The sequence below is a fragment of the Athene cunicularia genome (genome assembly GCF_003259725.1).
Source record: "Athene cunicularia isolate RWA chromosome 5 unlocalized genomic scaffold, athCun1 chr5_part1, whole genome shotgun sequence".
Taxonomy (NCBI): domain Eukaryota; kingdom Metazoa; phylum Chordata; class Aves; order Strigiformes; family Strigidae; genus Athene; species Athene cunicularia.
The window spans coordinates 38,008,179-38,021,326 of NW_020799101.1; the positions used below are offsets into that span (position 1 = coordinate 38,008,179).

At 38.5% G+C, this 13,148-nt stretch overlaps 1 protein-coding gene across 1 annotated transcript; it reads right to left on the minus strand.

The window, feature by feature from the left end:
* Positions 1–1,674: 1,674 nt before the first annotated feature.
* On the minus strand, positions 1,675–12,564 carry MED6 (mediator complex subunit 6). The gene is made up of 8 exons (XM_026849320.1): positions 12,558–12,564; positions 9,365–9,638; positions 8,251–8,342; positions 4,934–5,016; positions 4,124–4,232; positions 3,547–3,662; positions 2,739–2,766; positions 1,675–2,176 (listed from the first exon to the last, which is right to left on the minus strand). The coding sequence occupies exons 1-8, from the start codon at positions 12,562–12,564 to the stop codon at positions 2,046–2,048; spliced, it is 840 nt and encodes a 279-aa protein (XP_026705121.1). The 3' UTR covers positions 1,675–2,045.
* Between the last annotated feature and the right edge of the window lie 584 nt (positions 12,565–13,148).

Below are 13,148 nucleotides of genomic sequence, written 5' to 3' on the forward strand. Positions count from 1 at the left end.
AATGTCACTTAAGTATCAAAGCTCATTTAACTGATAAAATTATTTTAGAATATCTTGTTAGCAAGTAACAAGATCCAGAAGGTATTTCAGTCCTTCATCTCCTCATATAGCAAGCCTTCAGCACTGAAGGACAGCTACTAAGAAATCAACACACTCACTGGTAACATCCCTTACTGCTTTATAATGCAGTTCTCTCATGAAAAGATCATTCCCCTGAAAAGGCTTATCACATTCAAATGCATCGTTTCATGCACGGAAGCCATTTCCTATCCTCTCAATAGTCTAGATGATGGCACTTCAACTCAGATGGGATTAGACCAGAAGTCCATCCTTTTTAATGCCCTCTGACATCAGCCAATACCAGACATATTCCACAGAAAACAAAAAGGCTGTTAAGAGATGCAGATGTGAGGACAGTCTGCTCCTTCAAGATCCACCCTCGCCTCTGAATCAGCTCAAATTCTGAGCATGGAGTATAACTGCTTTCAGAGGAATTTCTTTAATAGGAGAAAGAATCAACACCCTTTTGTTCCAAGTGTATTCACACTATCTTGTAACTACTCAGTGCTGAATAATTAGCTCTCTCTTGTTATGAGCATCCCAGAATAACTGTTTTCTATATCTTCGCTTGATTTATGAGCTCACACGAACTTAATTATGTACTTCTATCAACATCTGGAGAAATAGCTGTTCATACTTGACCCTTAAGTACACAATATATTGTCTGTATCTCAACAGCAAACAGCTATTGGCTTATCTACATATTTAATGTTACAGCCTTGATTACAGGACAAAAGATATGTAGGTCTTTGTATCATTTGCAATAGATACCTGGTCAGGGCTGTTTATTAGTTACTGAAACAGTCTCTTATAACCTCAAATTAAATCTGACACAGCTGTCTAAGCATATCTTAGTCTTCCTTCCTATCTACATTTTGTTTGCTACATACAGACCTTTTTCTTGCTTACTACAGTTTACTACAAGAAAGCAGGTAACAGCTGTGAAAAAGCAAGCTATTTCAAGGATTGCTCCATTACTTCAATGAAAAACCAAAACCAAACCAGTAGTCATTTCTTTGCAATGGATGACTTCTAATTTTTCGGAAAAATTTGTGTAAGCAATATGCTTAAGCAGCAAAGTGTATAGCTGTCAGTGATGCTTCTCCTCCACTGCCCTAACTCCTTAAGTCTAAAAGGCAGACAACTAAACAAGGTGATCAGATGCATCAAGAAAGTGCTAGAAGTACAAAACAGATACAATTGATATATTTGAGTTACAATGAAAAAAGGAGGAATATAAACAGCTTCACTGAGTGTGCAACAGCAAGACATTTTAGCTTGGTTTATGTCATCATAAATCTCTCACAGAACGCTAGCTTTTATAATAAAAGACCAGCTTAGCCATTAAGTAAAATGAGTGTCCAAGAACATTTAGAGACTGAGAGTGGTTTGACATCTAATTACATGGATTTGAGCCTCCAGTTATCAAATCTTTTATCTGTATCCCAAGCATACTAAAAGCACAGCAATTTATAGCAGGCAGCCTAAATCCTTTAGAAGAACTTTTCTTCCTCAAAATAGCACACAATATATTCCAATATCCAAGAAAAAAAAAAATGTTGCCAGCACATATGGCATACTTGCTACTAACAAAGTAAGCATTTAAGAAAGGCATTCCAGCAGCCAGTTTTATTTGCCAAGAATTCAGATTATTTATTTTTTCTATATAAAAGTTTGGGGTTTTTTTACATAGGAGACCACGACACAAGAGATGCAAGAGTCTGTAAAGATTTCAGGAGGCTGCAAAGTATGTTTTTTACATGGACATTCTCAGAAGCCAACGTTCAAAATAAGATGAAGACTGAAAACACCTTTGAGGCAGCTCACATCCTGATATTGCGTGAGAGGTTTCTACAGAAAAAGCTGTTACAGGGACTTCAGTCCCTGAATCTTCATTCTCAGCGAAGGAGCTTAAATACAAAGAAAGAGGAGCAATAATCTCCTGTTTCCCAGGTACTAATCCAGATGCATAACAACTTTTCCCTTCACTGGAGTCTCATCCGTTTTTCAGGTGGTCCTTTTGCACCAGCACTCTGCTGAGCATTCTTGACAGTCTCTTTTTCCTCTGTCTTGACAGCTTCAGGGGCTGGTTCTGGTTCCTTCTTGATTTGATCCACTTAAGAAGTAACAGCAAAAGAAAGTTAAACCTCCAATTTTTATTCCTAAAATACTGTTCAGAGTACTTAGAAAACATTGTTGATGTCAAAGGGGCAAAATTAATTTCAAAGGTATAAGAATAATTAAGGACTAAATTCATACCTATACTGTTAAAAAAAAGTGGAATAGATTGAAGAGATAGAGTTTATGCTTTTTTCTGTTTTGAGGTTGCTTCTGGTCAAGTCAAAGCCTTCAAATGCTTTCTTGAGCTTGTAACACCATACAAAATATCTAAGATGCTGGACTGACTGAACTGTTCCCTCATTCACCCAACTCCTGCTTTCAAAGCCCATTTCCTGAATTTGGACCTCCAGGCAATACAGTTCTATGGACAGAAAGGGCAGGGTAGAATACACATTTTTTCACTTTCACTCTGGCTGCCACAGAGAACTTTGCACAATCAGGCAGTGCCAGAACTCCTAACCACCTCAGTAGCAGCAGCAAGGACCTTATATGGCAACTGGAAGATTCTGCTATATAGAGCCTATTTTTTAAGTCTTAGGAGAATATTAGAGTTTTACCTGGGATAGGCTTTTCTCCAGGCTTTTGCTGTGAGGGAGGAAGCAAAAAAACCAAAAAACAAAAAAAAAAAAACAAAACACAACACAAAACAACACATCAGTGGATGCAAAGGCACAGTTCTTAACCCTTCCTACTATTCATCTGGAATATAAACCAAGCAATGAGCTATTACACATAAGAGTTGAGGGTAGAAGGGATCACTAAATACACTTTAAACAAAATCCAAATCTTTTAACATCCAGTTTTTCCTCTGACAACTGGAAAGCACTAAAGCAAAAACCATGCAGTTAGCTGGTCTTTCCTACATCTGAGGAGTAAACAGTTTTAAAGATGCTGTAAACAATTTCCTTTGTTCCCAAACTGAAGACCTGGTGGAACAAATGGCTACTAGAGACAGAAGTAATCACAACAACTTCACAGAATGCCAAGAATTTCCATGCTAATTAATGAGCCTCCAGAACAATGGAGTAACTAAAACAAAATAGCTGTGGCGATTTGACTGAGCTCACAAAACAGGAAACTGGAAGCAGCAGCAAGATCTGATAGCTGACAAGAACAGACCCTCTGTGATTAGATAACGACTCTGTATATTCGCCCTCCTAGTTTTGCCAAGGTCTTAATGACTCCTGCAGTTACATAGGGGAATCCTACACTGCAGAGCCTTCCATCTCAAATTTATTATCTAATCCATGTTACCATTGCAGAAAGCACAAAAAATTCCCATTCAGTTTCATCTGTTCAAGTACTTACAGACTGCCTTAAGTTCTAAGTAAATTACAGCAATACTATGGCTTATAAGCATCGTACCTGAACAAATCTGGGTGGAAACTTCTGTCTTAGGTCTAAAAGCAAAGCATCTACCCGTTGCCTTTGGAAAATAGAACTTGGTTCTTCTTTCTTCTTGGCTTTTGGTTTAGCTTTCTCTGCAAGTCACAGAAATGTAAGAGAAAGCTGTATTAAAAGTCCTGTTCTCTTAGCAGTGTCTTCTTGTATGACAAGGTGGTATTTACCTCTCCTCTAAACTTTATTTATATTTTCCCTCTGACATCAGGGTTGGGGTTTTTTTGTGGAAGATAGATTAAGGACAGTTCCTACTTCCTGACAAACTGGTTTGGCTTCTGAAAATGTACTTTGGTCTGCAGCGGGTTGAAGAGTTGCCCTTTGTTGACACACAGCTCACCATTCTTATCTCCCACCCATGCCTCAATGTTCACAACCACCAGCACAGAAGTGTAAGATTCCTTCTACCTAATAAAGGAGCATTAACTTACCCTTCCAACAGACACTTAACCTCATCTCTACACCATCACTGTGCATTGCCTCAAGCTTTTCCTTATATTACCTCCCTTTTCCCAAAGTACACAGGAGCAAGTAGGAATCATACCTCGTTCTTCTTGATCTTTGAAATGCCACCAGTAGCCTTTGGATGGGTGATAGCGACAGTAGGACATAGCTTCTTCAAAAGCAGACTGAATTCCATGCACTGCAGTGAGCTTTCAGAACAAGAACATAAGCCAGTGTTCAGAATTTAAGGAGAAAATACAGTACAAATTTTTGAAAGCAGGTATTTTAAAATTAGCATTCTGTATTCATATTTGCCCTGGGAAGGTAACTTGGCACATCTAGTTTTGGACCAAGAATGTAATCACTTTTACAGGCTCTTACATAACCCTTTATGAAATGCTCTTCTAAACTGACAAATTTGCAAAAGCAGTAGTTTACTATAACAGAAGAAATCAAAACAAACCTGAGCATCCAATTAAAAAGAAATACCAAACCAACTTTAAAAAATAAGCCTCATTTAAAGAGAAATATTACATTACCTTAACATTAACATTCCAAAGAACGTGTCACAGAATATGTATTTAACTACTATTTCATATGTATTTGTCATGTAATTTTTCTTTTGATTATTTGAACCTTATGCTGTTCTGACAGCTGAGGAGCTTCAGTTACTTCGATCCTTCATCCTTAAACAATGTATCCTACTTTTTGGACTATACTGTACTGTCCAAGCATCTTTCATTTCCATGTGGGATGCACACCATATTAACAAGTGGGGTTTGCTTTAAGTTACTGTATACTACACAATATCTTTTCCTCAGAACCATGAATGAGGTATTTAAACAGCCTGGGAAACAACCAAAATAAAAGCAGATACAACCAGTATACATCAAATGCACAGAACACTTACAACTCTGGAGTTAATGACAGACCCCAAGTCAGGTGCCTGATAAATCACTCCAGCAATAATATAGTAGTCGGCCAATGGAATAACTGTGAGGAGGACAAAAAAAAAAAAAAAAAAAAATTAAAGCTCTGGCTGAAGATTCTGTAGTTGTTGCTGAATTTCAGTAGTAACAGCAGAAATTGCAATATTCATCTCATCACCAAATTTTCTCTTTTCAACCTCTTCCTTCAAGGTGCTTTATCTGCAACTTAGCCACAGACTGATAAGGGGAAAAAGAAGGTCTGCTTTACAGATAGAAAAGCATCAGCTTTAAGTCCTGTCCTAGTGCAAACAAATAATTGACCTTACAAGCACTGGGGTTTTCAGAGCTTACACAAGAGGAGTCAAGTGAACTGCACTGGAAGTAGCTCCACTTAAGGCTACTGGTAGAAACCCACACTGTAAGATCTCATTCTTCTGGCCTCAGGTCTCTCCAACTTGTACAGCCCTCTTTGCTAGATTTCCCATACCCAATGGCAGCTACGCATACATAGAGCATACAGTTCTAAATCAATAACATTCTGCCAAAAAAAGACTACCTTCCAAAGGCATTTGCTAAATCAGATTTGGAATCTCTACTGACCAATCAAAAATTCTTGTTTATTAGAGCTGCAGTGCAGAGGAACATCACAGTTGCCTCTGTAACACTCTGCCAAACATTCTTCAATGGAGAAACTATAGCAATGCTATCAGCTTCACATTCCTAAGGCTCTTACCTGCACCCACAATGATTCCAGTTCCTCCATCTGTATTAACACATCTTGTCTGAACCTTTTTACTGACAGGACCCAATTCAACCAGTACTTGCATGTTATGAAGCTTAGACACCTGCCTAAATTAACAGACCAAGACAGCTGGGTGCATATTACAGCCAGTACCCACTTCTCAAAAGGAAGAGGTTTCTGAGCATTTCCGTGGAAGTAGAGCAAGACACAGAGCAGCAGCTTTACTGCCTCACAGCTCTGTACCAAAGTAGCCTACTTTCCTCAACACCTAACTCTCCCTAATAATTGGATCTAAAGATTTTCCAAAAAATCACTTTAAACAGGCAAAAACTTCACTTAAAAGAATTTTTAAAAAATATTTTTATTAAAACACACAAAAGTCATAAGACAGGGCTGTACCAGTTCTATCTGAATACTCAACACTAGCTGTGAACTCATTTTAGTTTTCCCTCCCCATTCTCATGTCTCAAATACAATATTAGTACTACTGTTATCCCAAAAGCAGATTCACGCCCAGCATGCAATAAACCAATCTTGACATGCTCAGGAGAGATACTGTATTTATTTGGGCCTGGGTGCTCACTGAACTTTTCCACAAAACAAGCACACCAACAGCAGGTTTTCGGGCTTCTTTTACACACAAAAATCAGAGGTTAGTCCTTTTCCAAACATGCCTATTAGATACTGATTAGTTAGTGATTAACATACAATTATAATACAGTTTGCATAATGCTTCCACTACTATGCATGCCCAGGGGAAGGGTCTTAACCTGGGCAGGGGTCTTTTTGACCTGGGAGTGTGGTTTTCAGTATTATAATGAAGGTAGTTCACTTTCAGGACACTCAAAAGTTAGTTTCATTGAAAAGTTAATTAACTAGTCACTTTCCCAGGTTGTCAGATACCTTATCCTCAACACAACTGCAGACATTCTCTTTATGGTCCAGCTTGTTCTGCTTGTTTTCTACAGTTTGGAGATGAAAGTTAATCCTTTATGAATTTCTGATCGCTAGTCAAGGTCATCTTGACCATGCTTCAAAATCTCACTCAACAAAGCTTCAAAACCTTGTAATTGTCCCCATATATGTGGTAACTATAGCTACTAGCACAATTATTAACCATGGCTACTAGCAAATGTGAAGTATACTGTATCACTATGATAAAATGAAACATATGACTAACATTCAATCTAGGGAACTATGCAACTCAATCAAGGTACCCAGCATAAACTGCACAGTCTCAATGGGAAAAATGTTATCAAACAAGTCCCAGTTAAGTTCCACCAAACACATCTGCATTGCAAAAGTCTGAACACACATATAGTGGAACCACCAACTTTACTCTTGATCTAAAAAGTGGCAAAAGAGGAAATTAAGGGCTGAATGATACTTCCATCTCACCTTTTGAAAGCTAAATTCAAAACCTTTATTAAAGAAACAACTCGTAAAATCTACTGAAAAAGGAATCATATATGTTCTTTTCCGGTACAGAACTGCAATATAAAGAGGCCATTACATGATAGAAATAAATAAGAAGCCTTGATAGACAAGGCAAAATCCTGTAGAAGACCAAAATGTATCTTCAGAGCCTAAGTCACTAAAAAAAGGTTAAGAAATAACCAGCATTAACCCTGCCTTTCTTTTCCATAAAGCTTGTTCTGAAATAACCTAAATTATTTTAAATATACATGCAGTAAACACAGAAGACAGTCCAATAACTATTGGAATGTGACCACTTTTTTAATTAATCATGCACACAGAAACAAATTTAAGGTTAAAAAGGAATAATGAAGCTAGTTGAATACAAATGGAAGAAAAAGCTAAGGTACTACATTTAAAACCTGCGAAGGTCATCAGTGACACTGTAAGAAGGAGCAGTGCTGTTGTCACAAGATTCCCTCAGAATTACAAAGTGCTCCATTCTCAGTGGAATAACCAGAACAACAAGCATTTGTGGTATCTCATGGTCATTTTTCACATGGTCCCTTGTCTTCTACTGACAAGATCCTACACAGCAGTATAACCAATTCACAGTTGAAGGTGGAAATAGTGCAGAATGAGAGCATGATGTGACACAAACAGAAGCATGAATGATCCTTCTCCCTAACTAATAGAAATCATCTCTCCAAAATAAATCAATCACATACTAACCACTTCAGATGATCAGCTCAAATTAAGCTAAACTCATCAGCCCCAAGCAAGGATATCATTAGCCTCACATTCAAATAAAACGAAAACTCTTGCAGAGCCTAACAGATAAATACAACAGGGCACGAACACTATTATCAATTTCCCATGGCAAAATATACCAGATGGGAGCAGTTCCTCATTGCACTCTTCACATTTCACCACAAGATGGCAATCCCTGCCACTAGCACACTACAGGTCACTGCTAGACAAAATATCTCCACCCCACCACAAAGCCTCATACCCTTTTGTTTAGATCTAAGATAAAAGACAGAAGAGGGGAACCAGGAATGCTTAAACACAAATTAGGAACAGAAAAAAGCAACTAACTGATCGGCCTTCTCAGCAGTGACAAGAACTGATTGACCTTACCTTGCGTTGGAGATTGCCTTTGCTGCTTTCGGATAATGAAGAGAATGGGCTCTTGAGCATGAAGAAGGATGTACTCTACTCCAACCATCTGGCTGAAAAAGAAGCAACCTGAATAATTACTTTCCACAAAGTAAAATCTGTAGGGTGTGAAAGGGCCTGGCAGTAAAGGGATGAAGTTGTGATGCTTTAGAAACTCTTCTATATAAAGTGCAATAAACAAAGGCATAGGACCTCCTGAGCTAGCTATCAAAACCCAGCTGCATATACAAAGGGAGTTACAACAACCTGACACAACATCTAAGTAGAATATGTTAGCAAACAAATAAATATCAAAAAAGATAACAATCTATCATCACAGAGATGTCATTTAAACACAGAAACAAAGGACAAGTGTATGATGTGACCATCTGTGTACCTGATGTGAAAGCCTCTCTGCAACCACATCTGAGCACAAGTGACTTTACCAATGAACTTTCAGCTCAGCTTGCACACTCCCTATCGATCATACTGTGGAGTCTTTAAATAGTTCTCAAACATCTCACTTGTGCTCAGTGTAGCAGATGGGGAACTGCAAAGAAAGTGAACTTGCGCATGCTGCAATCTCATTACACAACCATCTGTGATCAGTTTATTTACAACACTCACTACTTTTATTATCCATGCTAAAAAGCCAGCTCTTTGGGGGAATTATGTACTAATTATGGCACATTGCCAGTGAGATACGGAAACACAAACTATTTATGAACTCAAAGTATCCCCTAACATAAACCCTATTCACCACAGAAAAAACATTTAACTGCATTACCATTATTCAGGTTCTGCTGAGCTGGGAGGATGAGAGAAAACAGTTTTTCTAATTCAGAGAAATATCTAAAGACTGATTTACTGGAATCTCAGAATATACATAGAATCCTTCATGCTTAACACCTCCTTGAAATGACATAAGAGGAAATAGAAGACATCCAAATACAAAAACTGCTGAGTTCCCTGGCAAGTGGTGGGACTAAAAAGCACAGAACAGGAGGCTTCCAGCATGCTTCCATTCATCCACCAAAGCCTCTGGATGGAGGGACAAAGGACACTGCACAGGAAGCAGTTCCAAATTACAACTTACTTCAAATGGTCCAAGGTCATCCGCTGCATTTTGACGACTTCATTGTTACATGTTCGGTCATAGAATGGGTTACTTCGCTCTGAGAAATAGTCCAACACGCTCCCATTGTTTAATATTGGAATCCAGGAGCTGTCAACCCAGGAAATTCCCAAGAGATTATCTGGGAAGAGAAATCTACACTGAGTACCAAAGCAGCCCAAAACACTACAAATACCTCCAAGAGTAAATTGCCACTGGTTAATGATTATAGCTGGGGAAGGAGGTGGAACACAGCCTCACACAAACCAGTTCTAATAAAAAATGTGTTTCATAGAGTTCAACTAATAATTGATATCCCTTAACCTTCTGCAGTTGTAGGTACACAATAGAAATACAGACTTTTTTTGTTATTGCACTTTTCTTTCCATGACAACCAGCTGCTGGTATACCTTTATGTCTCAAGAATGAGAGGAGGGTCTGTGTGCACGTGTGTGTGTGATGTGTTGGGGGAGTTAATCCCCAGTTATTAAGCTCTGATAACGTATATAGCATTATCATAATACACCTATTTGGTAGTATTATATACAGCTTATTTTATGAACCACAGCATTAGCTGAGTAGAAGGACAATCCAAAGCATGGTTCCTTTTGAAAGCTAGGTCTCTGGTATGTAAATTGAATTTACTAAACTAAGTTAGAATCAGTTATGGGGCTGGGGGCAGGGTGGAGTGATACACTCCACGCTAAATCTGAGCCTGGCCATATTTAAAACTGTTTATTTCTTACAAAAACAGTTTCCAAGCTGTAAACCATGCTGCTGAAAAATAGATAAAACGCTACAGACATCTATTAAACCAAGACTTTTCTTTTGCTAAAGCCAATGAGAAAACTACCGACTGAAACAAAATAGTGACACTGGTAACATTTATAAGATGTTCTGTTATGAAAATACATATCACTGATATCACAGCAGCTGATACTGTTATGTTTCAAAGATTGTTATTTTTTACACAGGTGAAATCTATAACAAAAAAAACCCAAACCAGCAGACACAAAGATGCTATCTTTGGGTGGATGTTTCCCAGTAGTCTTGAACAAGAGAGCCTGTTCTCAACTCCACAATTAATCTGCCCAACTGCCTGCAGCAAATTACTTATTCCTTAAGTCTGTGGATATTACAGAAATCTAACTACAGAGTACTAACAATTATACAAAAAAGCAACCTTTTTGAATGAAACATACTCTATAATCTGAAAATCATTATATGCCAGTTAAATTCCTACAGATTTGGGGACATCTGAATGAAAATCCCTGGATTTTATTATCACACTGCAACAAAACGATGTTCCTCAAGCAGATCAAAGAAACCAGTGTCAACAATTGGTTCCACAGTCAACAAACCTACTAACATTTAAGATCCATGAGACACCTTGAAAAGCACTCTAAAATTCATCCACTTTAAATTGCTGGAGCAGCAAATAAAATTTCAAAGACAAAACAAAGGAATAAATTGTTTAGAATTAAACAACATAAGTGATGAGAAGTCACTGAAGAACCGAAATTCCCTTCTTGTAGGAACCATTCCCTTATGTTCACACATTATATACATACCCAGAACTCCCACTTATCGTTCCACTGTGAATAATTTACTTCTGTGACAACTGTGCACGCTTAGGGATGACTGGATCTGTTCCAAAAATGTCAGCTCATATACTGTTAGCAGCTCCTCTGCAGGACACTTAATAAAGTAACACTAGCTGCCCAGCAAACCAGGAAAAATGCAGTATAAATAGTCACTCATAAATCATTTTGCCTCTTTAATCTTAGAATTGCCAGCCTAACTCTTTCATAGAACAAGGTGGGGGGAAGTCTAGAGGCAGTCAAATTATTTCACATACACTACTGACTCTTCTCACTATAAAAAAGGAAATCTCAGAAATACAGCACTAAGATCCATTATTAAGCACTTAAGTTGCGGTAGCACCGATTATCCTAAATACCCTTCAAAATCAAAATACAAGCTTTCCTTCCCAACAAACCAAAACCTTAAATGCTTGCATTCTTGTAATAATACATTCTCATATTACATTCCAAATACATACTTTTCTTCCTTGTATGATTAATAATAATGACATTTCTCAAGAGGAATGTCAGGCAAGCTTCATATCTATCTATCTATCTATAATGCCGTATATAGACTGATGTTTCTTAAAACAGAATATAAATTGTCTCTAAGGCTCAGTTATCCATAGCTGCTTAGTGCCAATATGTATAATTGCCCTTATGACTAGCAAGATTATTCTCTTAAACTATTCTTGGAAAAAAGGGGAGGAAGAACGAAACCAGCTATGAACCTGACATGCCTGTTCTTCCAGCTAAGAAGGGAGTACTTCTGTTTATTTTGGGTATGATAAAGGACGGTGTTCTGCTTCCCTGTTCCTTTCAAAACCAGGACATTTTGTTCAAAGCATTTTTGGTGGAATTTGCATCACAGATGTAAAAGTAAAGTGTTTGTGACAATACTGCCAATCTGCTGTGAATGTCAAGACAATTTGGGAAACAAGCCAGCAAACCATGACAAAAAATAAGAGACTGAGTCACACAATGTGTGGTACCTGGCCTTGCTGGCTGGACAGCCCAACACTAGGCTTTGACAATCTGAGCAGGACAGAAAAATAGTTTGTTAGCTTAAAAACCAGAAGTATGCCTCAAAATCTACTCAATGCATTGAATCAAATTAGATAAAAGACTTTGAGGGAGTTTAAATGATCTGGATTAAAACAGAAGGTTCTCACAACAGCTAATAACTTAATACAGCATTCCTCCATTAATCATCCACGTAGCTCCTTGCTGCAATTTGAAACAAGGCAGCCAGAAAATGTAAGGCTGAAATAAAAAAAAAGGATAAAACCTCTGTGGCATTATCAACATTAAACCCTCACAAGCTTTCCCTAAATATCTGCTTTTGGTCATGCTCTGTGACTCCACACACAGGCTTTTGGTGTGATTCCATTCAGACACCCTTATAGAGAAAAATTATTTTCTTTCTCACACTGCCCCAGCCCCCTCTTCCTCTCTCAAATTTCAAATCCTTCACAGTCATTTAACCTGTACTTGGTCTACAATGTAAACCTTCTGTAATACATCATTCAAACACTAGCCCTTCTTTTTTAAAACCCCTCTTTTTAGTCATAAGCCTGGATTGTCACCCAAACCTTTCATGCTCTCAGTTACTTCACTTTTCTTTCTGGCTTTTCTAACAGCTGGCCTGCTTCATCATATCCACTCGAAGTGCTGCTAAGATGACCTGCCTAACTCACTGCTTTGGTCTCATGCAAGTCCCACATGTGCCAGCATTTTGCACTTTCCTCCACATCTCAGAGCTATAACTCTCTTTTTATAGCTCCCCTGTATCACCATCTCACCCCAGGACCTCCTTATTCCACCCAAAAAGGCAGAAGTGTACCAGACGGGAGGCCTGGTTTTGCCAGGTGCCCCTCAACACACCTTCCCAGACTGCCTCAGAGCCAAGAAAATTGCTTTCTGGACAGTTTTTCCTCCCAGTTCATTCTCATGACATCGAGGCATCAGCAACACTACTAAACTCTTGCGCATGGTCTTCAAAGATGTACAAACTCAGCCGCTCCGTGGCCCCTGCAGGGCACTACTAAAGGAAGTGGCTCTATTATCCTCACACCTCTGGCCACACCTCGACGTGCAGTAACTAGACCCCTCCTTGGAGTGAATACTACGAGCACGGCAACCCCCAGCCAGCCAGGACGGTGCCATTACACCAACCTCCGCCC

What these genes read in the sequence shown, in the direction of transcription:
- MED6 (XM_026849320.1), bottom strand. An exon ending in ATGACCTTGGACCATTTGAA is followed by an intron (nt 8,343 to 9,364) that starts GTAAGTTGTAAT and finishes CTTCTTTTTCAG; the next exon opens with CCAGATGGTTGGAGTAGAGT. An exon ending in CAAAGATCAAGAAGAACGAG is followed by an intron (nt 3,663 to 4,123) that starts GTATGATTCCTA and finishes TGTGACTTGCAG; the next exon opens with AGAAAGCTAAACCAAAAGCC.